The sequence below is a fragment of the Asparagus officinalis genome, chromosome 6, assembly GCF_001876935.1.
Source record: "Asparagus officinalis chromosome 6, Aspof.V1, whole genome shotgun sequence".
NCBI classification, from domain to species: domain Eukaryota; kingdom Viridiplantae; phylum Streptophyta; class Magnoliopsida; order Asparagales; family Asparagaceae; genus Asparagus; species Asparagus officinalis.
The window spans coordinates 4,786,121-4,813,249 of NC_033799.1; the positions used below are offsets into that span (position 1 = coordinate 4,786,121).

The 27,129-nt window shown below is 33.8% G+C and overlaps 1 protein-coding gene and 2 non-coding genes across 3 annotated transcripts; 1 reads left to right on the plus strand and 2 right to left on the minus strand.

The window, feature by feature from the left end:
* Window positions 4,322-4,394, minus strand: TRNAK-CUU. Its single transcript has one exon. It is a non-coding gene; the product is annotated as a tRNA-Lys (tRNA).
* On the minus strand, window positions 4,514-10,814 carry LOC109845062 (U-box domain-containing protein 45-like). The gene is made up of 6 exons (XM_020414250.1): window positions 10,679-10,814; window positions 10,363-10,431; window positions 9,461-9,646; window positions 8,970-9,077; window positions 6,878-8,037; window positions 4,514-5,471 (listed from the first exon to the last, which is right to left on the minus strand). The coding sequence occupies exons 2-6, from the start codon at window positions 10,429-10,431 to the stop codon at window positions 4,691-4,693; spliced, it is 2,304 nt and encodes a 767-aa protein (XP_020269839.1). The 5' UTR covers window positions 10,679-10,814; the 3' UTR covers window positions 4,514-4,690.
* Window positions 24,137-24,219, plus strand: TRNAL-UAA. The gene has a single exon. It is a non-coding gene; the product is annotated as a tRNA-Leu (tRNA).

Consider the following 27,129-nt stretch of genomic DNA (forward strand, 5'->3'; position numbering starts at 1 on the left):
TCAGGTTTGTATCAGTAGTTAGTTGTTTATATAGCTGGAAAGAAGTCTTTTTAGCTAAGTATGCCGTAGGAGCTACGTTAGCTAAAGTCAGTATCAAACTTTTGAAAATAAGAGAGAGACTTAGCTTGGGACCGAACCGTCGCCACTTTAGTCACACGTTGAATGGTGACAAATATGAGAATGGGTTTATAAGATAAGTCATGTAGTTCACGTGCAACAAATGACTAATCATTTTCGAGCCAAACAACATGTAGCACTCGGTGGATCCCGAAGCTTACACCATGCCAACGGGCTTGTGGGCCTGGGGGTGACTTAGCTACCTCCAGAAAAAACTTGGAGCCAAATCATTTCTCTTTTAAATCTTATACAGATATTCAAATAGAAGATCCAGCTAATTAAAGTTTATTTATACAGTGTGAAGTGTCTAAAAGTTAAAACTTTCCTACGCACGTATCAAGTAGGCAAAAACGGATTTGAGCATATGCATACTTGATCCAAGCATTTAGTTGTGATCTAAGCACTTAAAAAACAATTTCTCGCTGGTTATTATTTTCGTCTCAAACATGCTAGATCATTAAATTTAAAGACTAGCCACTCGACCATCCGTGTTGTGCGCAATTGATTCTTCAAAATGTTTGATTGTTAATTTTCTCACACTCGAAGCAATGTAGATCCGGTTAATGAGCAGACCTTCATCTTGATGTTCTTATCATTGAATTTGAGTGTGGCTTCTTCCCATTGCAGCCAAATTTATATCAGAGAAAAAGTTTTTTAGGTTTCATGTTATATATTATGATCCCTGTGGAAGTTGAGAAATCCAACTTGTCTTTCCTGATCTTCAACAATCTATATTCTGGATTTTGAAGCTCGTTGCATACGCATCAAGTGATTGAAAGGTAGATGTATAGCAAGATTATTAGGATTATGATCTACAAATGTCCAAAACTATTGAACGTTATGTTTCACATTTCTATATTTGGTTCCTGCACTACCCTGTTTCCAACCGTTTACAATCCAGGCAAGGTTTTTAAGTGAGCAATTTAAAGGATGAACTGAGGCGCATACATAGTATATTCTATTTCTTATGATGTCGAGTTCTTCTCTCTCTCTTCTTTTTTTTCTTTTTTGTTTTTTGGGGGTATATAGATGATATGACATATTGTTTTCCTCGCATAATGTCATCAGGATCTAAACCAGGAGCAAGCAAGCTGCACTTGCAAATGCAAGGAGGAACACTCGTGAGATAAAAACTCGACTTTATGCGCGGAAGGATCTCTTCTATTGTATTGATATCCAAGTGAGATCAAGGTATCATTTTTGTGCCCCCCCTGTTATTCCCACGGCCCCTAGACACTAATGAGGAGCATGTTTATATGTATCGATATCTTAGTGATTGAAGGGTATAAAGGAGATCATCAAAGACTCCATTAAAAAAACAAAAAAAAAATGAAATCTCTTTCTCCGTTCAAGCTCTCTCTTTTCTTCTCTGGTTTGTACTTTGGTGATGGATGAATAAAAATATGAGAGGCGTTAGCTTCATAAAGAAGCGGAGAGACGCTGTATTCATTGCCTTTTGATCCAAGCCTATAATAATAACCAAAATGTTATTTTCCAAAGTTAGATTATTCGATTCCTCGTCTATTGGAAAGTGATCTGATAGGGATCTGTATCATCTTTCATTTCCCTGTTGCTTTGAGTTTCTCAGTTGAGATTCACTTTCGACCAGGTAGAAGAACGATGACGTGAAAACGTTCTTCCTGTATCGTGTATTTTTAATCGAAAGAAAATTAGTTATGGAAGCCGTGATGCTGCTGAATTAACCTCGGCATTGCCATATCTATTCCTCTAAAATAATGGGAGGATCCAGTATTCACTATTCATGCTATAGCAAATATTACAGTAAGTTGCGGTGGAATTGTTACTGTAGCACGTACGGATCCAATGTTCGCTGTTCATGCTCTACTAAATCCCGCAACATGAAAGTGTAGAAGCCACGATGCTGCTGAAGCGGTTTTGTGGATCGATAATGGATATGCTTGTTACTTCAGGTTTTACGAAAGGGGTGTGGAGACCCAAAGAAACAAATTTTAGATGATGGAGTTATCATTCCCATCTTAGCTAAAAACTTTTTCATAAATGCGTGGAAATTAGTTTCTCAGCTATATCGAAATCTGCAATGTAAACAAATGAAATGATGATCACTTGAGTAAGAGAGACATTATTGAGTGGCTTCTTTGAATTTAAATGACGGCAATAACTGAAAAGGATGCGACTCAAAATGAATAAATAAAAAGTAACTGAAAAGGATGAGAATCAAAATGAAAAAATGAAAAAATGAAAAATGAAACGCTCAAAATGAATAAATAAAAAATAAAAAAGTAACCGAAAAGGATGTGACTCAAAAAAGTAACTGAAAAGGATGCGACTCAAAATAAAAAATAAAAATTTGCTACAGGGACCTAAAATATGGGACCAATAGGGGGGACAAGTGAGGTATCCCCCTCTTATTGGATAATGAGTTGATCATTATTAATGATGGCCAATTTATTATCTAATAGGAGGGGGATACCTCACTTGTCCCCCCTATTGGTCCCATATTTTGGGTCCTTAAGGAATTTTTCGACTTAAAATAAAAAAATAAAAAAAATAAAACGCCCACGAATGTGACTCAAAATGAATAAATAAAAAATAAAAAAGGAAAACGCCCATGTGGCCCTGACGGCAAATAATTGAAAAGGATGCTACTCAAAATGAATAAATAAAAAAGGGCTAAATACCCATATTGGTATTTTAATTCAACCCCATTTGTCAAGAAGGTATTTTAATTAGGAAAATCGACGTTAAGGCATTTTAATTGATTAAAATTACCAATTAGGTCCTTTTTCTCGTCGGCGACCACTTTTCCGGCGAGAACTCGTCACGTGCGTTGCACACGGTGGCTTAATCTGTGTTTAAGCTGCTGATGTGGCACTGTGTTATGACGTGGCAGGGAGAATAAAACATTCGGCCATCTCTGGTCCTCAAAAAAACCCTCGAGCTCACCCTTTACTTCTCTCTCCTCTCACTTCCCCTCCGCCATTTCTTCTCTCTCAAGCTCAGGTTCTGTTTAGGTTTTTATTTCACGATCAATTTCATGCGATTTTTCTTTCAAATTCTGCGATCATCTAGGGTTTCATTTCCATCAGATGGTTTTGCGCGCCGATCCAATGGAATCCTTCGTCCAATCCGTAAGAGATGAAATCTCCCCTCTCGAGTCAGGATTCATTCGATTCTCTAAAGATCTCGAGTCCCGTTGGTCGAAGGATTCGAGGTTCGAGCCGAGGGATTTCGATTTCTTCGCTAGATCCAGTGGATCCATGGAGAGGATGGCTATCGACGCCTCGGATGAGAAGAAGAAAGGTTTAGATCGTTGATCGGATCGATTTTCCCCAATTCAAGCAAGGAACGGGGAGTGAAGGAGGATGAAGAGGAACGAGACGAGTCTTGTTCCATTTGCTTGCATTTTGCCGTTTCTTAGTCGATTTTTGTGAATAATTTTGTTCAGCCGTTTCCTAGTCCGTTTAAATCGAAGACAGTGCCACATCAGCAGCTTAAACACAGATTAAGCCACCGCGTCGTTTCCTAGTCCGTTTAAATCGAAGACAGTGCCACATCAGCAGCTTAAACACAGATTAAGCCACCGCGTGCAACGCACGTGACGAGTTCTCGCACATCAGCAGCTTAAACACAGATTAAGCCACCGCGTGCAACGCACGTGACGAGTTCTCGCCGGAAAAGTTATCGCCGACGAGAAAAAGGACCTAATTGGTAATTTTAATCAATTAAAATGCATTAACGCCGATTTTCCTAATTAAAATACCTTCTTGGCAAATCGGGTTGAATTAAAATACCAATATGGGTATTTAGCCAATAAAAAAGTAACTGGAAAGGATGAGACTCAAAATGAATAAATAAAAAATAAAACGCTCAAAATGAATAAATAAAAAATAAAAAAGTAACTGAAAAGGATGTGGCTATGTAACTGAAAAGGATGCGACTCAAAATGAATGAATAAAAAATAAAAAAATTAAAACGCTCAAAACGAATCAATAAAAAATAAAAAAGTAGCTGAAAAGGATGTGACTTAAAATGAAAAAATGAAAAAAATGAAAAAATGAAACGCCCACCAATGTGACTCAAAATGAATAAATAAAAATAAAAAAGGAAAACGCCCACGTGGACCTGACGGCAAATAATTGAAAAGGATGTGACTCAAAATGAATAAATAAAAAAGTAACTGAAAATGACGTGGACTCAAAATAAATAAATAAAAAAGATGAAACGCCCACCGTGGGGCTCGAACCCACGACCACAAGGTTAAGAGCCTTGCGCTCTACCAACTGAGCTAGACGGGCCGTTACTTCAAAGGCCCCTGAAAAGGTAAAAGTTAGATAATATTAATCACCATGATCGCTACATTAAAGCCATTTGTAGCAGAATCACCACACTGCAGTAAATCATATACAAAGGAAAATAGTAAAAACCCCAAGGGGCAAAAAGAACTGTACAATACATTCTCTTGGTTTCTTTTCCTTTCAGTACTCTCTCAAGACAACAGGGAAAATGCTTGAGAGACAAGACTCAAAGCAAAAGAAAAAAAAATTACAGATCAATTTACATTAACCACTGTAAACACAAATCTCCCCAACAACTAATTCACCAAGAAACTCTTGCTGCTCTTGAACAACGAGCTTATCGTCTTCCCCAATCTCCTCGTCCTCGACCTATAAACTCCTGGTTTTGATTCCATCACTGTCTCCTCGCTCTCCTCTCTCTCCGCCGTCTCTAGCTGAATCACCTGAGGCTGCTCTTTTTGCCTCTGCTCTCTAAACAACTTCAACAACTTCTGAGCTTTTTCCTTCCCTCTCGTTGTTCCATTGACCGTTAAAGACACCAACGCAGGTATCACTCCTTCTTGAAGCACCAATTGGCTACAATTATCGTCAGTAATACATAAAACCAGTAAACAAGATACTGCTTGCTCTTGCTCCGGTGGCTCGCCAGAATCCAACACTAATGCCAACGAACCAATAAACCCTGGGGCTGATACCATTTTTTCCTTGGCATCAGGGTCAGATAACAAGTTTATAAAGACAGCGAGGACTTTTTCAGGCCAAGTGCATTGGCTGAGGAGAGAGTTGAGGTTGTCGATTATGTCGGCTGAGAGGAGGAAGGGGATGTTTGAGGGGTGGGTTGAGAGGTTGAAGAGAGCATAGAGGGCATCGTGCTTGCAACAAAGGGATTGAGGGCTGTTTGGGTGGAGGAGATGAATGAGGAAAGGGACAGCTTTGCTTGAGCCAATGATGGGTTTGGCTTCGTCGAGGCAGGAGAGGTTTAGGTAGAGAGCGGCGGAGGATTCACAGGTTTTGGAGTTTGTGATCATGGTTTCGAGGAGGGGGATTACTCCACTTGATAGTAGCATTGCTTTGTTTCTGGCATCGGGAAAAAACAAAAGATCAGAAAACGGCCAATTTTTTATGTCAAAAGTAGAGTCAGTTGTTGGTAACTATCGATTTTGTGGCCAGTTAAGTTGACAACAAACAAACTTAATTACATGAACAGGCAGCAATCGACAACAAGAACTCTGATCCCAGATTTGCAGGGTCAAATGCATGAATTATGTATTCTTTCATTCAGTTTTTGTTCGGGGCTATCTCCTACACTAAGCAGAGCAATCAACGACGACGATCACTGCAAGAGATAAAGTATGTGCTGAACACAGAGGAGGTCTTATTTGGAAGATTTCAACTTGAGCTTTCAGTTTTGAAAAGTGGCTGTCTGTAGCAAAAAACTGACACTGTTATACTTGGGAGATGCAATTTCTAGAATGCTTAAAAGCGATGCCATAAATACATCTAATACTCACAGAATAATAATGCCTCAAGTAAGGAAAATGATTTAAGGACCCAAAATATGGGACCAAGGGAAGGGACAGGTGAGGTGTCCCCTCCCTATTGCATAATGAGTTGGCATGGCATGGCGCACTCATTATGCAATAGGGAGGGGACACCTCACATGTCCCCTCTCTTGGTCCCATATTTTGGGTCCCTGTAGCAGCACTCCCTCAAGTAATAGTACATGTCGTGAAAACACCAATTAATAACCAAAGTAAGCTATCATCTACAATAACATATTTCAAATAATTTAACAAAATCTGATTTGGTTATACCAGATTCACAGCAGGCTTTAGTTTATGGCAACATTACGGGGTGTGCTATATTGAGTGGCATGTGGTGCATGGTACATAGGTAATAGGCGCAATCTGGTTGGTGTTTAGGGTTGTGCTTGGAAGTATTTGATAGGGTCATTTCGAAAATGATGCATGCATATTATCTATCTGTATATGAAAGAAAAAAAAATAGACATGTAAAACTGCATGTAGTCAATAATCAAAAGTTAAAAGTCCAAACTTCAAACTCACTGAATGGTTAGGAACCATAATTTCATTAAATAAGAAAGACTAATTGCTATCTGAACATATCAAAAGAGCACATTAACCATTTACTCGTTAATTAATAACTCTCTTATTTTATTCTAGGATCACCAGATTTAGCAATCCAGATCGGAAACAAACTGCAACTTGAAATGTATAAACTGCTGTGCAAATTGAAGGGAATATAATGAATTAGGTTACAGTGATCCTTCTAACGATATTCAGTCATTGATTAGAAACCTAAAACACATTTTATAATTAATTTGCGAACTATAAAGTACTATTTAGATATTCAAGTCATGTGTTGCAACATAAAATGAACAGACGGGTCATGGAATCATATCTCGTTATAATTTAACCCACATATCATCAAGTCTAGAAAATGAGATTGAATAGCATTGATACCTGTTATTGTTGACAGCGAGGTTGAAAAGAGCCATAGCTCCAGTCTCCTGGGCTCCTTCATCCTCTTCATTAACGGCTGATGCCAAGAACTGGAGCAGCGCATCAACAAACCCATTGGCACCCATGTATATCCTAGCCTCATCATCATCCTTCAGCAGAAATCTTATCTCCTCTACTGCTTTGCATTTCTTCTTCCAGTTCTGACCATCACAAAGGACAGCCAGCAAGCTCTCATATCTTTCATACTGATCAACTTCAGCATCTTTCCAAGATGTATCATCTATAGTGGCCATCTCACCCCCTTCCGGTTCCTCTAAAGTGACACTCTCCTCCAAAGGAACCACCTTGACTTCCTTCAGCTGACAAGAATTCACACTCGTCATCGATCTTGAATTTGAGGCTTCACGCTCAGACAAGGCTAATCTCCAGTAGTTAAGGTCGAGAGATTCCGGCGGCCCATCAGGAATTGATATACCATTCTGCTCGCACCAGCTAGCAATCAATCCTTTAACACAGTAATTCGGTGTTAGAGCAAGATGAGAGAGCTCCTGCTGAGTTTTCGGGCAAGTATTGTGGCCATCATTGAACCATTTCTCAATGCAAACACGCTCATAAGTCTGTCCTGATGAAATTATGACAGGGTCGTACATGAGTTGCAAGGAGATCGGGCACCTGAACTCCTCGGGGGGCAACGACATGTTTCCTGATTTCAACCCATTTTGCTTGAAATTGAAAGAACTAAGTCTAGAGAACTGTCTCTCAAAGACTCGTCCGTTTGCCTCAGAAGAAAAGGTGGGAGAGCAAGGACCAGATCCTTGTGAGTCGGTATCATCACCCAAATCGCTTCTGAAAAGCTTAGAATACTTTCTCATGAGATGGTGCAAGAATGCCACGATGGATTCTTTCCGCTTGTCCTCTTCAATCCGTGCTCTCTCAATCAACTTTTTAAGAGCTCGTCTCTCAGTGAGAGCTGCTCTCGAAGATGTAATGCCCAGCTTTAGAGCAGCTTGATGGAAGATCTCAAGTTCATTGACATCATTCAAGTTACTGTTGAATTTTCTCTCCTTCTGAAGCAATACAATTACATCATCTCCTACCTGCTTCTCTGACTGATCCAAAGCAAATACAATTTCCTCCAGCTTTCTAGCGATCTCCATAATCTGTCATTCACCATCAGCAACAGAGTTATAAAAAAAAGGATAAGACTTAAAAGAGGGAGACAAACCGCAGTGATGTATCTTCTTAAGAGTTAACAACATAATTTTGGCAAAGTTGGTTAGTCCAGCCTATGCGGAAGCTATATGAAGGATACCGTACTCTTCCAATCTAAAGGCTGAATAAGAATAGCTAGTAAATAAGGGAATCCATCCGCATAGGTTTAGGTAAAAATTTCCAAATCAACATTAATCTATTAATGCCAAGAATAAGCCACGTTCAGGTCCTTGCTATTACAGCCTCTGTTTGCACGACATAGGCAAGTAACTATATCTAATAGAGGGCTCTAGAGGGAATTTTCATAATTTATAATAGATGGGGGAAAAAAAGAAATACCGTCACCTAAGATTCTACAGCATCAAGGTTCATCCACGTGAACATATACAGAGGAAAATTTCATGACTGATGCCATCAACTTTAACACATCACATGCTCCTTTCATGATTTAAAAAAATGGACAATTTGCCCCCTGTCTCCAAGTAAAAATTATTCAATGAGGGGTTACTTTTTAAAAAGAATATCTTAGTTATTCCATCAGGAACCCCTTCCCCCTGCATCAAACACGCCCAAGCACGCGCACAAACACACATGCATGCACATAAACACATACAAAGACATAGCCAACACATTTTTACAGGACATTTTCTCAATTGATCATGATGATGATGCAACCAATGGGAGCTTCATTGTGGTTTTCCCCGAGGATTAACCTAAGTGTAATATGCTGACATGAGGCATCTCTTTATTTTGGCTGGATGAATCTCTAATTAGTTCTTTAATGTGTAACATAAAATTGTAAATGTACATGATGTGCTTCACATCTCATGTAAAAACTAATACAAAGTGATAAATACATGATTAGATATATGAAACTCACCTGACGACCAACAGCTTGTGGAACTATTTCCTCCACGCGCTTCAGACTGTCCTGAAGAGCACATCTGACCTTCTCAAATTTCAAAAGAATGGACTCCCCCGTTATAGCCTGTTAAATCAGAAGATTTATAAAGATGAGACATCATCGCTATATGAACTGTTAAAAGAAATGTACTCTGGGTCACTCAACCCCTGATATGATATATAATAGTGCAATACGCAATGATCTAAAGTTGTATAAACAGTGCAACATTTGACAGGGTTAGCCACGCCTCTAAATAGATAATCAACTGAAGTTTTTAAGATTTTAAGTTGCAAAACGTTAGAAGAAAACAATAGGAGGAACGACACAATTTTCCAATAAATCCGATCTTGAAGTTATTACAATGAATAGCATACTTGTTAACCTTAACAAACCCTAAAAATTAGAAAATTGAGCAGAAAAATCAAATTACAGAAAACTTTTAGGACAAGGAAATCTGAGAAACTCACCAAGTAAAGTTTGCTACATTCTGAACAATGCTGAAGGAGGTTCTTGGCTTTGTCAAGTGCTACGTGCAATGAACACAGTGCTTGTATGCCAGACTTGCTCCTAGGCCTCCCTGCTTCTAAGACGGGAAATATCTCCAAAATTCTACAAACAATTATCGAAAGTTGCTTGCACATGCCACCATGCAACTGTAATATGCCATAATCACTCACGTTAGAAAAGGCTAAGGTAACAGCGCAAGCTCAAATTCCACAATTTACGAATTGACAAAAACTGAGACCAAAATTAAGAATTTAGAAATTTGCAGAAAGTTCCTTGCACATGCCACCATGCAACTATAATATGTCACAATCACTCATGTTAGAAACAGGCTAAGGTTAAAGCCAAATTTCAATTTCCACACCATTTATGAATTGACAAAACGATACCAAATTAAGAATTTAAAAATCATTTATTATACAATAACATTGTGGAGGCCAAATCCAAATTTCCCCATGAAACTACCTTGGTAATAATGATATCAAGGTTTTTTACTATGTACCTCTAAACAAATAATATTTTCGAATTTGCCCTCCAAATCCAGATATTTGCTAATTCCTCCCCAATTATACCACATTGAATTAAACACCTCCAATTGCCGATCTTAAACATGAGATCGGGAAGCCATCCCTACATTTAAAAACTTACAACGATGGGCGGAGATTTTTTCCCCCTCTAGTTCTATGAATTTTTTTTTTTGAAATTATCTAAATCCAATTATATTCACAACAGAAATAATTAAAGTAGCAATTTTTCTTTATCCTGCCATGAACATACAAATTTTTGGTTATATTAACAAAAAACTTTTTAAAAAAATCTTTAATTCAATTTAAATTATAAGAGGGATTACAGCACAAATGAATACCTTTGCATCACAAGCTGCAAACAAACTCTCCTCAATCTCAGCAACATCCATTGAATCAAGCTTGCTCATCTGTCAACACAAAACAAAAGAAACTTCCATAAAAATCAAATTACCACCAAACACTTCATCACAATCTCTACCGATCCCTAATTTCCATAATTTTTGAATGCTCAAAAAAACTGCAGATTTTTTTTTTTTTTTGAATTTTTTTTGAATTTTGACAGATCATACAATGAATGCCACGCTTTAGAATGAAATCTAACGGCAAAATCAAAACTTTTGTTGGGGTTTCGATGAATTAAGCGGAGAATTTCACCTTTGTTTCATGGAAAAGGGATCAAGAGCTGAATCTGGGATTAACGGCATTGATTTCGACCGCCCAAAATAATTAGGGTTCTTTTTTGAAACAGAAATCGAGGAGGAGGAAGAGACGAAGCTATTTTTAAGGAGTGAGAAAGAACAGAGGCAACACAATAGATTCGTCACATGATGTAATTTATACCAACGATTAAATAAAGTAAAATGAACTGTTTACTTATCTTTTTTTTTAATTTTTTGTTCGTTAGTTATTTTGACATATAAGCCCTTACAATTTAGACATTTTCTTTTTCATCATTCCTTCTCCTTTCATGGTTAGTTCTTAATCCCTCTGTAGTCCTAATAAGTAGAACTCGTCAAAAGACATTTTTCGATTTGAACAGGATCTTCAAAACTTTTCAAAATCAGACAAAATACATATAATTTAGGCTCTTGTTAGAAAAACTTGAACAATGATCTAGTACCTTGGACTTGATTAGTTTTGAACAACACGTGTATTGCATTACTAAAGTTAATTATCAGTTAGTTCTTTTTATCAGTTAGTTGAAATGTGAGGTTTTCTATTGTGAAAATAATTACATTATAAATAGTGTTAGCTAACGAATTTAGTACTTTCTATCTAATTAATTAATACAAAAGAAATAATAAATTCTAAATGTTGAATTGTTATCATGCAATGTATCAAAACTATCGATGATATTATGGTGAAACAATTTAATTAGAAAAAGAAAACATTTATTTAACCTTCTTCAAATCTAGATGGCAAAAAAAAACAACGAAGGCAAAAAGGGAATAGTGTGAAGAAAAAATTGTACAGGGTGCTGAACACAATTAGAGGCAACGAAGGGTCCTATGTGAAAGAAACAACATGATGCGACGTGTCCCAGCTCAAGCCAATGGTAGAACAAAATCCTTTCAACGGTCAAGATTCCCTCTCACTGAATCTAACGGTCCAGATGAATAGGGGCAAATCCGTCTGTTACCTTGCGGTAGGTTTTGAAAACGGTCCCGCATTTTTCTCCCGGGTCTTTGGCCGCCCGTTGCCGACTTCTTCGGTGGTCGGCAACATAATTTTATTATGACCAAAATGCCCCTATTAATGGTTTAAATATTGAGAACATCCTAAAGGCTAAATAGCACTTGTACACCGTATTGTTTCAACTACTTTTCACTTATATACCCCCAACTTGTATTTGATAGTAAAAAAAATACCCCAAAGTTTTTTAAAACTTATACTTATATATCTTATTTTTTTGCAACACTTAAATACCTTAATGTTTTTACAACTAGCATTTAAATCCGTGAAGTTTTTACAACTCACACGTAACTACCCTAAAATTGTTAAACGTTGCACATAAATACCATCAGTTATGCTAACTTGAGGATATTGCGCAAGTGTTAAAAAATTTAGGGTATTTAAGTATCAGATTAAAAAACTTTGTGATATTTAAGTATAGGTTTAAAAACTTTAGGGCATATTAGTGCTACCAAAAACAAGAGAGGGATATTAAGTGTAGGTTTAAATAATTTTAGGATGTTTTCTTGCTATCAAATATAAATGAGGGTATATAAGTACAAAATAGATGAAACAACAGGGTGTATAAGTGCTATTTAGCCTATCCTAAAATCTATGGAAGTGGTCGCTTATCAATAAGGCAAAAGCTTTATTGGTCAATGCCTTGGGGATCTCTTAAAAGGATAGGGACAATGTGGCTTTTAGAAATGAAGAATGCTTTTGAGTGCTGATTAAAATCATGATCAGAAGTTTGAGTGAATTAATTTTGGATTAAGGGAGGTATTTGCTCTAGGTAGAAGAGTTGGCTAGAGTCCACATTTTGTTAACGATCTTATCGAACGCACACAAAAGAGAGAGTTAAAAATCAAAAGTAACATCTATTCTTTTGAAGTGTTATGTGTTTATTGAAGTCTGTCAATCCCTAAAATTATCCTCCTTGATGGTGTCATACCCTAAATTTAGTAGTGTCCTAAGTAGTAAATACACATTAAAATATGTCTATAAATTAGGAAATTCAATGGTGTGGACGCTATTTAGCTTCACTATTGGTTATGTGACATGTCATCTTATATAACAATTACGTCGTTGTGAAGATCCGTTGAAGATATGATGTTTTGATCTTTACATGTGAGCCTTGATTAGATGAAAGAACTTGAGATTAGAAATTAAAATTTAACGCACCGTTGAAATGAAGCTACCCTCTTTTTCGTTGTGAGCTTTCAATATGACTTCACGATTTTAGATTTAATTTTAGACTGCGTTATTAATAAAAAAAAAAGAAAGGATATTGAAATGAAGCCACGATGTTGAATAGCAAAATAGTCTGGGCTTAAAGGACTATTCCAACATTAGAATATAAAAATATATTTATTGAAGGATAAACTCAATTTCCTCAGAATATGCTACATGAAGCTACCCTATATAGACGCCTTTAATAATTGAGTATTTGCGGTCTAGATCTTTGTGAAAAAACCTGCGGTCAAGGTCCTCACTATATAAGCACCAGCATTATTTCATTGTTATTATTATTATTATTTTGCCAGGACTGCAAAAACTATCTCTTTGCTATTGTAAAAATAAAACAAAATAGAATTGCCCAGATCGAAAAGTGAAGACAAATTGAAATTTCGATTTGAATGCCACTGCATGATATGGATATGATTTGAGATAGCATGATGTACGTAACATTTTGTCTCCACCCAAGAATTAGTGTGCACCTGGTGCAAAACACGACCCTTTTTTTTCGTTTCTGCTATATATAGTGATTCTATTTTAAAAGACTACATCATTTTTTAGAATGCTACAGTAATTTTTTTAATGTTACAGTATTCCGCATGTGCTACAGTAATGATACTACGGTAATCTGTTTTGTGGTGCAGTAATAACATTACATTATAGTATTATTGTAGCATAAATAGTGAATATTTTGATTCTCCTACACGCATAGAGGAGTAGATAAGAAAAACATCTTCCTTTTATCCGATCATTTTAACCACGTGGCAAAATCTGGCTCTGAACTAGTAAAAAATCTATTAGGGTAAATTTCATAAAAGCCCCGAGACTTATAGGGAATTTCCAACCAAACCCTCCATACTCTTATATATTCCCAAAGAATATCCTGCATAATATCCAAAGTGACGAAAATATCCCTCCTATTTTTCATTTATTTTAATAACTTGTTTTGCAAAACAAACTCTCAAATTGGACATTTTTGCAAATAAGCGGCTTCTTAAATTTCTATCATGAATAAATGGAGCCTATTGTAAGAGTTTTGGTGTTTAGCTGCAAAGACAAGAAAGAGCATTTGAGGGTTTTCTGGAGGAATGATCCAAAGAGTGGGGGGTTGTCTGAAACTTAACCAAACATTTGTTCAGAAATTTAAAAATTAACTCCTGCTATCCGTAGTAAATTAACTCCTGCTATCACGGAAAACTAGTAATGCTCTTGTGATGTACAATCATGGCGTTTTGCTTGATTGGCTCCGAAAAAATGAGACTCTCGTACGTTTAGATCTGATGAACCTTGATGCATAGTAACTATTTTTGTCTTATTTTTAGAATTCCATATAAAACAGTACATGTAAAATATGTGATAGAAAGAGCAATTTCGTTGAGATGTTAACTTTTGAAAAAAATGATACAGGCACAACCTCGGCATACCTCCTGTCATTGTACATCACAAGAGGGTGTGTCTGCAGCACCTTCCTAACTTTTGTATCATGTTGTTCATTTAACATCAAAATATTGGATTGATTGCTGACAGAATTTTTGAGTAAATCCGCGATAGTTTCATTAATTTACGTAGTTCATGATAGTTTATTGACAGAATAGAACACACACACCCCCCCACCAAAAAATAAAAAAAACCACCGCGGCCCACAAACACACAAATAAAAAAAGAACCCAACCCCACACACGCAGACATACGCAAATATCCAACAAAAATGATACAGGCACACCTTGTGCCACACCCTCAGCCACACTCCCCTCTCTCTGCTACAGTAACACTCAATATCCAATGGGCTCATGTGCAATTTCCCTAACTTTTACTGACAAAGAATATAGAAAATATTATGAGACCTCAATGAATTGAAATTGTTATGTAAAAACTTCAATGGATTCGGGTAAACTAAAAGATTTTGGGGCCTAAATACGAGGGGGGAACAAAGTTTAAAGTTACTCGTACTAAAATGGGGACCCACAAACCTATGGTTGGTCTAAATTTGGGTGGAATTGAGTTCTCTTCTTCTTTTCTTGGTCCGTACTCAAGTGAAGTGACGGTTGCCATGTGAACTTTTTCGCTCCCAGGTGTGACCTTTGCTTTGAAGAGAGGGCGGCCTACGTAGGCTACATCCCTCTCTCCCGTGAAGAGAAAGATAGTGAAAGAGAGTTTATTTCAATTAAGGAAAAGGATAGGAGCACGTCCCAGTCATAATCTCAATCATACGTACTTTTTCATTTGTTACAGTGCATCGGATTCTACATGAGATTTTAAATTTAAAAATCTCATATGAGGCCCGATACACTGTAACAAATGAGAGAGGGGGTGTGGTTGAGGTTGTGGTTAGAGGTGTGCCCTTAGTGCCACCCTTCAATTAAAACATTTACAAATTGGATTTAGATTCTCTTCTTAACTCTCTTAATTTTTACTATTTATATCAATTTTAACGGATGAGATCATGCAACATTACATATCTATTGTTACCTTAAAAATCAAATTGCTATTGAAAACCACTAATGAACTTAAAAATCGCTATGGCCAAAACTATTATTTGTGATAATGAAAATCTTAGATGGTATGATCTCATCTATTGAAATTGAGATAGGATGTAAAGATCGAAATAATTGGACCCTCTGCGATTACCACATAATTGAAGAAAATCTAAATCCCAAAATTTGCCACCATATTGACTTTGATATCCAAAAATTTAGTTTACCCAAAAATTACTTCAATGTTTAAAAAATTAATTTTGATACCCAAGATGACTTAACATGGTTTCAAACTTACAATTAAGTTTCAACTCGAGTATTTTTTGAGCAAAACCAATCTCTCTCTCTCTCTCATATGCGTTTTGAGGGGGATCTATATCCTCAAGCACTTGTCACCTCTGAACTGCTTTAATAGTACTTATCATGTTTAAGTTCTCTTTTTAGAGAGATTACATGCAAACAGACCCCCCCACACCACAACACTATACAATGGGTGTTAATTGCAATTTGTCCAAAAATTCTTTGGAATGAGAGTTCATCTAAAAATTCAAGAATATTAAACTGAGTTTTACTTTCGGTGATTCAAATGTTTTGGATTTTTTTGTATTTTCTACCAACATTGTCAGTGATTAAATAATAGAACAAAAGTTGAGCAAGCAATTCATTGCTTATCCTGTTCCCGCGAGGGGGCAAACCGCTCAAAAAGCTGTTGTTTGTTTTTAAGCGAGTTAAGGCTTCCCGTGCCCAAAATAGCCTCGGATCCAGTACATTGCCATAAATACCCATCACTTCCCAAAAAGGGCCTACTCTTCTGCCCAACCACCGCAATGCCCTTTCCATCGTAATATTCCTGAATTGCCCCCATTGTCTTTTTTTTTTGCCTCCAAGCTACCAATTTAAACAACGGTCAAACCCTCCGACGGGCCCTCTTAAAAAATTGAGGTTTTGTTTGGATATCAACGTGTTTTACTTATTTTTATGATATTTTTATCAAAAATAAAATATTATGCGTTTGAAAATCATGTTATTTTTTTAGCCAAATCATTTTTAACAAAAAACACAATGCTTATTTTAAAACACTTTTTAAATATTTTAAATTAGGTATTTTGGTTGAGTCTGAGAATATGTTAATATAATATCTAACATCATATATTAAATATAATTAATATTGAGATATTATCAACATGCTCATTATATTATACTATATTATAATTAATTTAATATTTTAATAATATTTATTAAATAATATAAAAAATATAATAAATAAAATATTATATTTAATAATATAATAATATATTAAACAATAATATTTAATATGTTAATAACTATTAATAATAAATAAATAATATAATAATATACTATACAATAGTATAATCTTTATAATATTATAACTTTTTAATAAAATAATTTAACTAAATTAATAATTAAAAATATTATATGAATAGTAACATATACTTAATAATAACGGAATAATATAATAATAACTATTATTAATAACATATTGTATTAGTAAATATAAATAATAATATAAAATATTAATATATTAATATAATAAATCAATATAAATTTGTCTATAAAGTAAAGTAAATTTAATAATAATAATTATTGCTAACGAATATGTTAACGTAAAAAATAATATATTTTATCAATATTAATAATATTTATTATATAATAACTTACATATATATATCGTTTGAAAGTTACATTGAATATAACTCTAAACATATTAAAACTATAATATATTATATAATATTAAATATTTATTAATTATTATATTTATTAATAACATACTACTAATACACATAATATTAATATTATTAAATGAATATTGATATATATGAATAATAGCTTAATAATATGTATTATATTAATATAATTATAATATAATATTTAATAATTAAAATACATTATTATAAAAAATATTAATATAATACACAAAAAACAAATTGATATTACCAAAATAATTAAATTATATAATTATTTGAGAAATAATATATAATAATATAATATTATTATATAATAATTATAATAATTATAATATAATAATAATTACATATAATATAACTCATTAAAGTATAATATAATATTATAATACATTATACAATATTACATTGCATTACATTTAATACTTATAATACTATAATAATGTAAAGTAAATATTATAACAATTTATTTACAATATATTTTATTATAATTAATATATAATATATTAATAATATGTTTAATACTAATGTTATAATGGGTCAAACTAGTGTTGATAAAAAATACTTAACATGGTGTTTTGAAAACATTTTAAGGTAAAAACACAACATTATGATGTTTTTTTACAAAAACACAACAAGAAAAACACTATGGTATCCAAATGAAGCCTGATATTTACATAAAAGTAAAATCCTACATCTAAGTTTTATGACTTTTCTTCGTGAAGTTTTATGGTTTTTTACATATTATAATTCCTCAGTTCTTTAATACTCAAAATTAGTTCAGAACTCATTAAAACTGCTATTGGGTCCGTCCACATCTTATAACTTATATCAAATTAGTCCCCTTGATTCTCTATTTTGCTAACATTTGATTTGGAGGGTAATTTCTTTAATTAACTTTTTCTTATAGGGAGTCACTTGCACTCTGATTTTAATCTAGGGCTCTGTTTGGCAAAACTAGCTGAAAGCTGCGAGATTATAGCTGAAAGCTGTTAAGCTAGCTGAAAACTGTGAAATTGTAGCTGAAAGCTGTGAAATTGTAGCTGAAAGCTGATAGTTGTATAGCTAGCTGATTGACTAGAGCTGTTTGGCAAAAGTAGCTATACAACTAGCTTAAATTTGTTAAATGACTAAAAAGGACATGCAATATTATTGATATAAAATTAGAATTATTAGGGAAAAAAACGGAAGAAAAAAATTGGCAGCTCCTTCCCAAAGACAAACGCTATTTGAGGTAGCTTTCCAAAAGCTAATTACAAAAGACACAATCTTTAAAATAATCCATTCCTATTTTTTGTCAACAAACAGCTCTACTAGCTGATTGACCAAGTCAATAAGACACAATCTCTTGTTGCCAACAGTGCCTAGATCTACTCACACGCATTTTAATGAAACTGTTAACGCAAAAATCCTTTTTTAAATTCATATTCATTAAAAATATTTCTTTCGCAATAATCGACTGCCCCCTAAGTTCGTAACTCATTCAGTGAGCATAAATTGTAAAATAACTCTCTTTGGTTAACAATTTATCCAATGATGATTAGAACATTAGACGAAAAATCCTACAAGGAAAACTAAATTGCAATAACTAATAATAAGGGATCTAAATAGCAATTTTAATGACTTAAGAGGCTAATTTCAAATAATAAATATTTAGCATAGTGAAGCTAAAAAAACCCCTAATATTTGAACATAAACACATGAAAGCTACCTCTGTCACGTGCCTCAGGAGCGAGATTCCTGCGGGGTCGCCTAATAAAGAACAAAAGGAAAAGGGAAGGGGTCACGTGGGGCCGAGGAAGCCCAAGTCTCTGCCGACATCAACAATAAAGGGCTAAGATTTAGGAAACATGAAAAAGGAGAAGCAAGCAAGATTCATGATGTCTTCATCACATTATTTTGAGCCTTTTATCATTTTAGTTTTAGTTTGGTGATATAAAAAGTTGTGACCTAACCTTGATTTATACAAGGTTCTACAATAAATCTCATTATTGAAAAGGATGTCCGCTAATTATAAATAATAAATTATTTGTAAACCGCAAATTATGGGATTGATTTTGGAACAAGTGACTTGTTTGCTTTATCAGCCATTTGCATTGGTGATATCCCAAGAACATGGCTGCAGATAGGCTTGTCCATTCGGCCCGGCCGGGCAAAACCGGAGCTCGGGCCTGAGCGGGCTGGGCTTCGGGTCGGCCTGGATTTATTAAAATTTTTTAATTTTTATTTTATTTTTTAATTTTTTTTAATTTTTTAAAAATCTCTGTAAATTTTAAAATATACATAAAAAATTACAAGAAAATGCTAATAAAAACAATAATTATTAATAACTTGAAATGACATAAATTACAAATACAAAAAATTATAAAAATAAAAGATGATAAAAAAAATTCTTTATTAATAATCAGTAAATCCTTTACAAGTATAAATTTATTTTGGAATTTATTGCATCACAATAGATAGGTACATCCCAACTAGGTTGGCACCTACTCACCTATATCACTATCATTTGTAACTATTTTCAAAATAATTCTTTACAAATTTTAAGCTAAGATATAAAAATTACAATTTGATGAATATTATTTATTCTTTATATCTGTCTGCTAGTCACAATTCTTCAAATTTATCTTCAATTCCAGCCATCCGATCGATGCCTTGCGTTCGCTTCTCGTAACTCCACCAATCTTGTAAGCACATCACTGCTTGTACAGTATACGGATCTAAGCATGTCCTGTGGTCGTCGATCAAACGTCTTGTTGTACTGAAAGCGGGTTCCGAAGCTACCGTCGAAACCTGCACTGTTAGTAAGTCACAAACCATGATGGAAAGTATAGGATATGAAACTGATCCATATACTTTCCACCATTGTAAAATATCTAAAGCATTTCCTTGTGATCCATATACTTTCCACCATTGTAAAATATCTAAAGCATTTCCTTGACATTTAACTAAAGAAGCAGATAAATATTCATCTATTTCAGAAACCTCTAATGATGATCCAAGTCCAGATCCACTAGTTACCTCAGCTACCATTACATACCTATCAAAACTTACACTTTTTACCTCGACCTGAGCTCGAAGGCGCCGAAGCTATAGACTGTTGTGCAGCTACACCATGTCTAGTTACATACTCATTATATAAGGTTTAAAAATAATTTCTAATAGCTAAATAATGAGAAGTAGCAGTAAGGATGGATCCATCATATAAGTCTATAATCTATCCACCATACAATGATTGTAACAAACTTCGAATGCCAATATCCTTCAAACATGGATCAATAAAAACCCTCAAACCAAAAATATGATGAATATGCCTAAAATACTTATTAAATTTGCTCTCTATTTAAAAAATTATAGCTCCAAAAGTATCATTCATACGATATTTGTTTAAAAAACTTTTTAATATTTAAAATTTGTAAAGCAACTAAAGTAATAGTTGGATAATAACAGTCAGTTAATAACATTGTAGCATCATAAAAAAACTTGTAACATCTCATTTAAATTACATATCATTCATCTTCAGTTATTCCATAAGTTCTACCAGAGCTAGAACTAGAAGCATAATAATTTATAAAATTATTTATAATTTTTTTATATTCTATTGCCACACTTAACATTGCATAGGTGGAATTCCACCTATGATCAATATCTTTTAGAATTAGTCTGGGCTTATAATTTTTTTTATAAAATTATTTCCATCTTTTAATTTTTTGTTTAGAAACATTATGCATATTAGCAACTGTTCTAACCTTTTCTATCATGAGTTTAATTTCAGTAAATGCACTTTGAATAATTAAATTTAAAATATGATAGATACATCTAATATGAAAAAGATCACCATGACATGGCAATGACAGAGTTGTTTTGATAAAATCAACAACTACATTGTTATTATTTGCATTATCTAGTGAAAGAGAAAATATTCTTTAATCAATTTCTAGTTTCATAAGTTCTTTAATTATTAAATTTGTAATATTACCAGTATGTGACTCTTCAATTACAATAAAGGAAATAACTCTTTTAAACATTTGCTAATTTTCATCAATCTAGTATGCTGTGATACATAAATAACCAGTTTGTGCTCTAGATGTCCAAATCTACAGTTTAAATTTTTAAAATAAGAAATTACTTTTCCTTATTCCTCCTGATAATGTTTTAAAATATCACGTTGATAGGTTTGACGAGAAAATTTTATAAATGCGGGATAAAAACCATCTTTAAACATATCATCAAATTCATCTTCTACTAATTTAAAAGGAATGTTTTTAAGAATGATAAACATGATTACGCATTTCCTGACTTGGGCAGCGTCATAATTCCAACTACCGAGACTACCAGAAGAGGAGGATTTGGGAAATCATAGATTGTCGGATATCACCTTGATTATTCTGGTCTTTGTTGTGTTTTTCTATATGGCGTTTGAGGTGGTTGGTGTCGCTCTTATGATGAGCTTGGAAAGTTTAGCCGCACAACGTACATTTAGTCTTCTAGGTGGGGATCCTATCGTATTCATCCTTGGTGACGTCTATCTTCTCATAAAAATCCACACATCGGATCTTGGCCTTTTAGGAGCTCTTGGTGCAGATTCATCGCCACCGGATTCGGGATTAACACCCGTAAGATTGGTAGGAGTAGCTGTTGTAGGAGGACTCATTTCAAGATCGGTAGGAGATAGGTTTTGCTCTTCATAATCAGATTCGGAAGCTATTTGTTGGAAGGATTAATTAGAAAATATAAGAGATTATTTGAGAGTATAAGATTGTATAAGAGAGTATTAGAGAGAAGTAGATGAGTTTTGGTGTGAGAAGAAGAAGTAAAAACCCCCTCTATTTATAGAGGCAACCTCTTAGGTAAATGACCAAAAAACCATCACAAAATAGTCGATTTTTTACCATTTTTAGGGTCAAAACAATCAAAACGATCAATTTGACGCGGTTATGGCCGCGCCCGACCTGGCCAGCAACGGTGCACTTCGTGACTGTTTTGCCAACGGTGTCGGCCGGGCGGCCTGACCGGATTTTGGCCTGCAACAAGTCACCCAAGGTGGCCGTTACGGCCGGCTGGCTCCGGTCCGGGCCGCCCCCGATTTAGTCTATGTCGCGGCTGCGACAGCTGTAGACGGGCCGGGCTAGTCGCCATCGAGCGGACGAGCTCGAACTCAGGTCTGGCACGGGGCCCGACAAGGCTTTGATAGCGGCCTAAACTGCAGAGAACACGTGCATGGCGATGTGCCTCATACTTAACCGATGATTTTTTTAATCCAAAAAAGTAGCGCTCAGGTAAATAATTACAGTTAAGGGTTAATTGCGAATAGATCTCATGTAGTATAACTTAATTGCAAGGAGATCCTATGCAGTTGTATTTGTTGTAAATAGATTCATTGTTGTTCTACTTGTTGCAAATAGACATCCAGTGATATTAGACAAAATGCGAATACACATCTTAGTTAAACCTTTTCAACCCTTTTAAAAGTAAAAAATAGTCGTTGAGTGTCTATCGTCGCCAATAGAACTATAGGAGGTCTATCTGCCTCCTCAAATATTTTCAAAAAAATTTAAGAGCGAAAAAAAAAACTCATGGGGTCTATTCACAACAAATAGAACTGCAAATGGTCTATTCGCAACAGATAAAACTATAGAGGGCCTTTTTTGCAACCGGTGATTCCACAGAGGGGTGTGTTCGCAATTAACCCTATATTTAATTATAATTACGAGGTTAAAAGAAGAATGTCATTGTCCGAGAAGTAACACGAAATAGCTAGGTGATTTTTTTTTCCTCGGGGAAAGAGGCTTACTAGCTTATGATTAATAGTGCACGTGCTAATTTGATTACAACGAAGGCCTAGTGTTTGCTTAATTGCAAATATGTTAACTGTATGGAGACTGGAGATTGCCAAGAGGAGGATCAAGTATGAGAGGACCTGGACGTCTATCTCTCAGTTTCTAGCGCTCAGTTAGCAATTATTAAAGAAATGGAATCTAAAACCATACTCCAAATGTTATCCTCTATGATTCGTTGGTGAACGAAACATATATTAATTATTAAGAAACGTTTAGTGAAAGAGAGAAAGGACTGATTGGTACGTGCATAAGAGCGGCGGAGCATGGGTTGTGAAAAAAATGACAATATAAAATGGGGGCACGTGGGTTTTTTTTAAAAAATTTTATGGCTGTTTATTTATTAATCACAGTGGTGGTGCTACATGGATCTAAAAACATGGGACCATACATGGGACAGATGAGGTATCGGGTCCCCGTCCCATGTTTTTTGGTCCCTAAGGTATTTTTCTAATCACAGAGATACGTAAGAGTCAACTTCATCTAATAACTTGAGATAGTAGCACGTTAATGTTTGGCATGGTCGTTAATTATTCCAGTCATTATAGCTACACCGTCGAGGATAAATGTATCATCCCGACGACATTAACAATAACATCACGAATTTTCTAGGAAGCGCTCGCTTTGAGTGCAAATCACTGAATTAATTACAGTGATCCGTGTTTTGATTGATTTTTAATTTTGAGGAGTAGACATCGGTGGTTCGCGCTCTCCAATTTACCGTCTATTTCAATGCATAAACTAAGAAGGCTTCAGCCCGTGAAATTGTTTTGCTTGATCGTGTGGGGTGGGCTTGTAAGTGGGCCCATCTCGTACCAATAATTTGTTTTGAATTACCACAATCAGCTACAGGTAGAAGAGGGATAATATCTTTTGTGCATCTATGCTTTAATTTTTTGAGGATTAATTTGGATGATGTCGATCATCTTAAAATATTGAGAAAAACGTATTTGATCGTTGTAAGAGGAATATTTTCTTAGTCTAGGGAAAATAAGCTACTAATCTATAAATGAGGACACAAAGAAATATACAATCACATTATATTAGGGCAAGGTCAAATCAATGCGTTTAAAACCTTTTGAAAAACCATATATTTGCTTCAGAAAAGAAGAGAGAGGGGCTTAAAATATGTAAAAAAAAATGCATAGTTGAGAGGTAATTTATTATGAAACTGCAGGCTTCTATCAAAGCGCTGGTTTGCCCGAGAGGTTAAGGGGGAAGACTTAAGATCTTCTGCACATGAGTGCGCATGGGTTCGAACCCCATAGCCAGCATGTATTTTTGTTGTTTTAAATTTTTTTAAATATTTATATAATATTAAAGTAAAGGGTTTTTTCTAATAAGGGCCTGTTCGTTTGTTTTCTAAAAACCAAGAAATGGAAATGTAAATGGTGAAAATCTCAAAACTCACCATTTCCTCCATTTCCATCCCTAAAACTCACCCACAACATCCAATAAAATATTATTTCCATCCAACAACTCATCCACATCATCTAATAAAATATAATTTTCATCTAACCACTCATCCATCACATCTAATAAAATATTATTTTCATCTAACAACTCATCCATCACATCTAATAAAATATTATTTTCATCCAAACATCACTCAACTCATCTCTTCTCATCATTCCAAATCACTCACATCATCCAATAAAATATTATAACAATTCACCTCATCTCATTAACATTTCATTTCTTTATTTTCATCCCAAAAAGTTATGAAAACACTTTTCTTAATCTTTCTTCACATCACCCAATAATACAATGACAACTCATCTCATCTCATTTCATTTCTTATGTTTAAGAATGAACCGAACAAAAGAAAACAAGAAACTACAGGAAATATGTTTCTTATAATTCATTTCCTTATTTTTTTTTCGCCAACCGAACACTCCAAAACTAGTTTTCTTAAAAAATCACAAACATCATCCAATAATAAGGTGACAACTAACATCATTTCAATTTTATTTCTTTGATTTCCTTCTTTTTTAGCCAACCAAACACTCCAAAAACAATTCTTCATTTTAATAGTTTTCCATTTCTTTGATTTCCCTCTTTTTTTTAGGCAAACGAACAGGCCCTAAACCAAAAATTTTACGCTGGTTTATTTTAAACTCATTTACTTCAATCTACACTACTTGTATTTATCTATCTACTAGTTTTTATGCACGTGCATTACACGTGGTTTAATATAAAAATAATTTATTTATTATTTTATTACTATAAATAAGTAATATTCATTTTAATTATTAGATTTGCTATAATTTTTATTTAAAAATTATAAAAAATTAATGTAATGGATTTCTGTGCTAAATTGGAATCAATATACTTAACTGGGATATCATAATTGATTTTCATCGAAAAAATTATCAGCTGACATAATAATATCTTCAAGCAGAATAGTAAAAGAAAATAAATTAAATTGATACTGCATGTCATATTCTAAACTCTACTAATCCTAAGCTATAGTATGGAGCCAAAGATGAATAATAATATCATTATGAACTATAGTTCTAGCAATAAAAAAAATAACATTTCTTATTACATTGAAAATAAAATTACACTGCACTTTTCAACATTATAAGCTCATGTTTTATAATAAACAATCTCAAAAGCATACGATATATATATATGAGATCTCAGCATACATTATTTGATAGACTTAAAATAATAAAATGACAAAAGTAAAGATTAATGGTAACTACAGTATAATTTTATGTGATAAAAGCAATCACATAAGCATGCAAAAATACTAAAAATTTTGTATGAAAATTCATTCTAAAAATTCCTAATTTTACTCAGAAATTAAGTTATAGTATAAAATGTTCAAAAAATATTATCATTTATTCTTTTTATTTCATGTTTTAATTGAATCGAGATCAATCTTTCTCCACCTTTATCTTTTGATTGAGCAATTCTAGAGTAGTGTCTTCATCATCTATATCAATTGTGATATCAGGTTGGAGTTGAATTTCTTGAAATTAATCTCTTCAAATAATAAAGTCCAACACCAAAATCAACCTAATTGTCTTCTGCTCCCCCCTAAAAAACCATAAGCCTAATCCATAAAATGGTTTGAACATAATGAAGAACAATAGACAATGTCAAGAGAAAAAAAAGAAAAAAGAAAGAATTGAATAAGAATCGCTAGGTTTGTACATGATAAAGAGCAAAAGACAAGATAAGAGTCCAGAAATATATTACGATATACTTGGATCAATTAAATTATATTATTACTGATAATTGATATGCATAAGGGACAAAATATGTTGACAATCTTAAACTATAAAATAGACTGTATGGGCACTCCAACATAATTTTTAATGCAAGCAACCCCCAAGATTAATTTTGAAAATATCTTGATTTTGTGGAAGAGTTTGGGTGTAAAGAACAAATGTTAAATTATCTAATCTGATTAAAGTAGGATCATATAAGTTAACCACATACATAAAATTTATTTTAACAAAAACTCATATATAAGTATTATAATTGGCATTGAGATCAAAGAACGTGTGAGATTATCTTTGGCTTTTATACAAACAGTATCTATTTAGATAATAATAGTATAATTAAATTTTGTGATATGAAAAGAAATCAAACATACAATATAATTAATTACTTTAAAATAATCTAATAAGAAGAAAATAGATGAAAGTATTGTGAAAATTGTTACCATTTTATAATTCATAATTCTTAACCAATCTAATCTATTCTAATAAGAAAAAAATAAGAAAGACATATACTTGTTGAAGGAGATAAAAGTACTGTGAAATCTATTGTAATTTCTTGATCTGAAAAAGATTTGATATACAATATAATTAATTGTTTTAAAATAATCTAATCTAATCTAATAGCAAAGGCACATGCCTGTAGAAGGAGATAAAAGTGTTATAGAAATTATTATAATTTCTTGGTTTATATATATTGGTATGTGATGTTGCATGTGAGAGGATAACAATTATAAATAAAATTCTATTTAAATAATAATAGTATAATTAAAATTTGAAACTAACTATGCAGTACTTTGAAGTACTTTAATTTTAGTTGGTGAGAGATCACCACTTTGTGTGTAATTATTAATCATATAGCATGTGAATAATTGTTTACTACATTATTAATCATGTAGCACGTGAATAATTATTTACAGTTTGATCATTGATCACATATAATAGTGAGGGGGT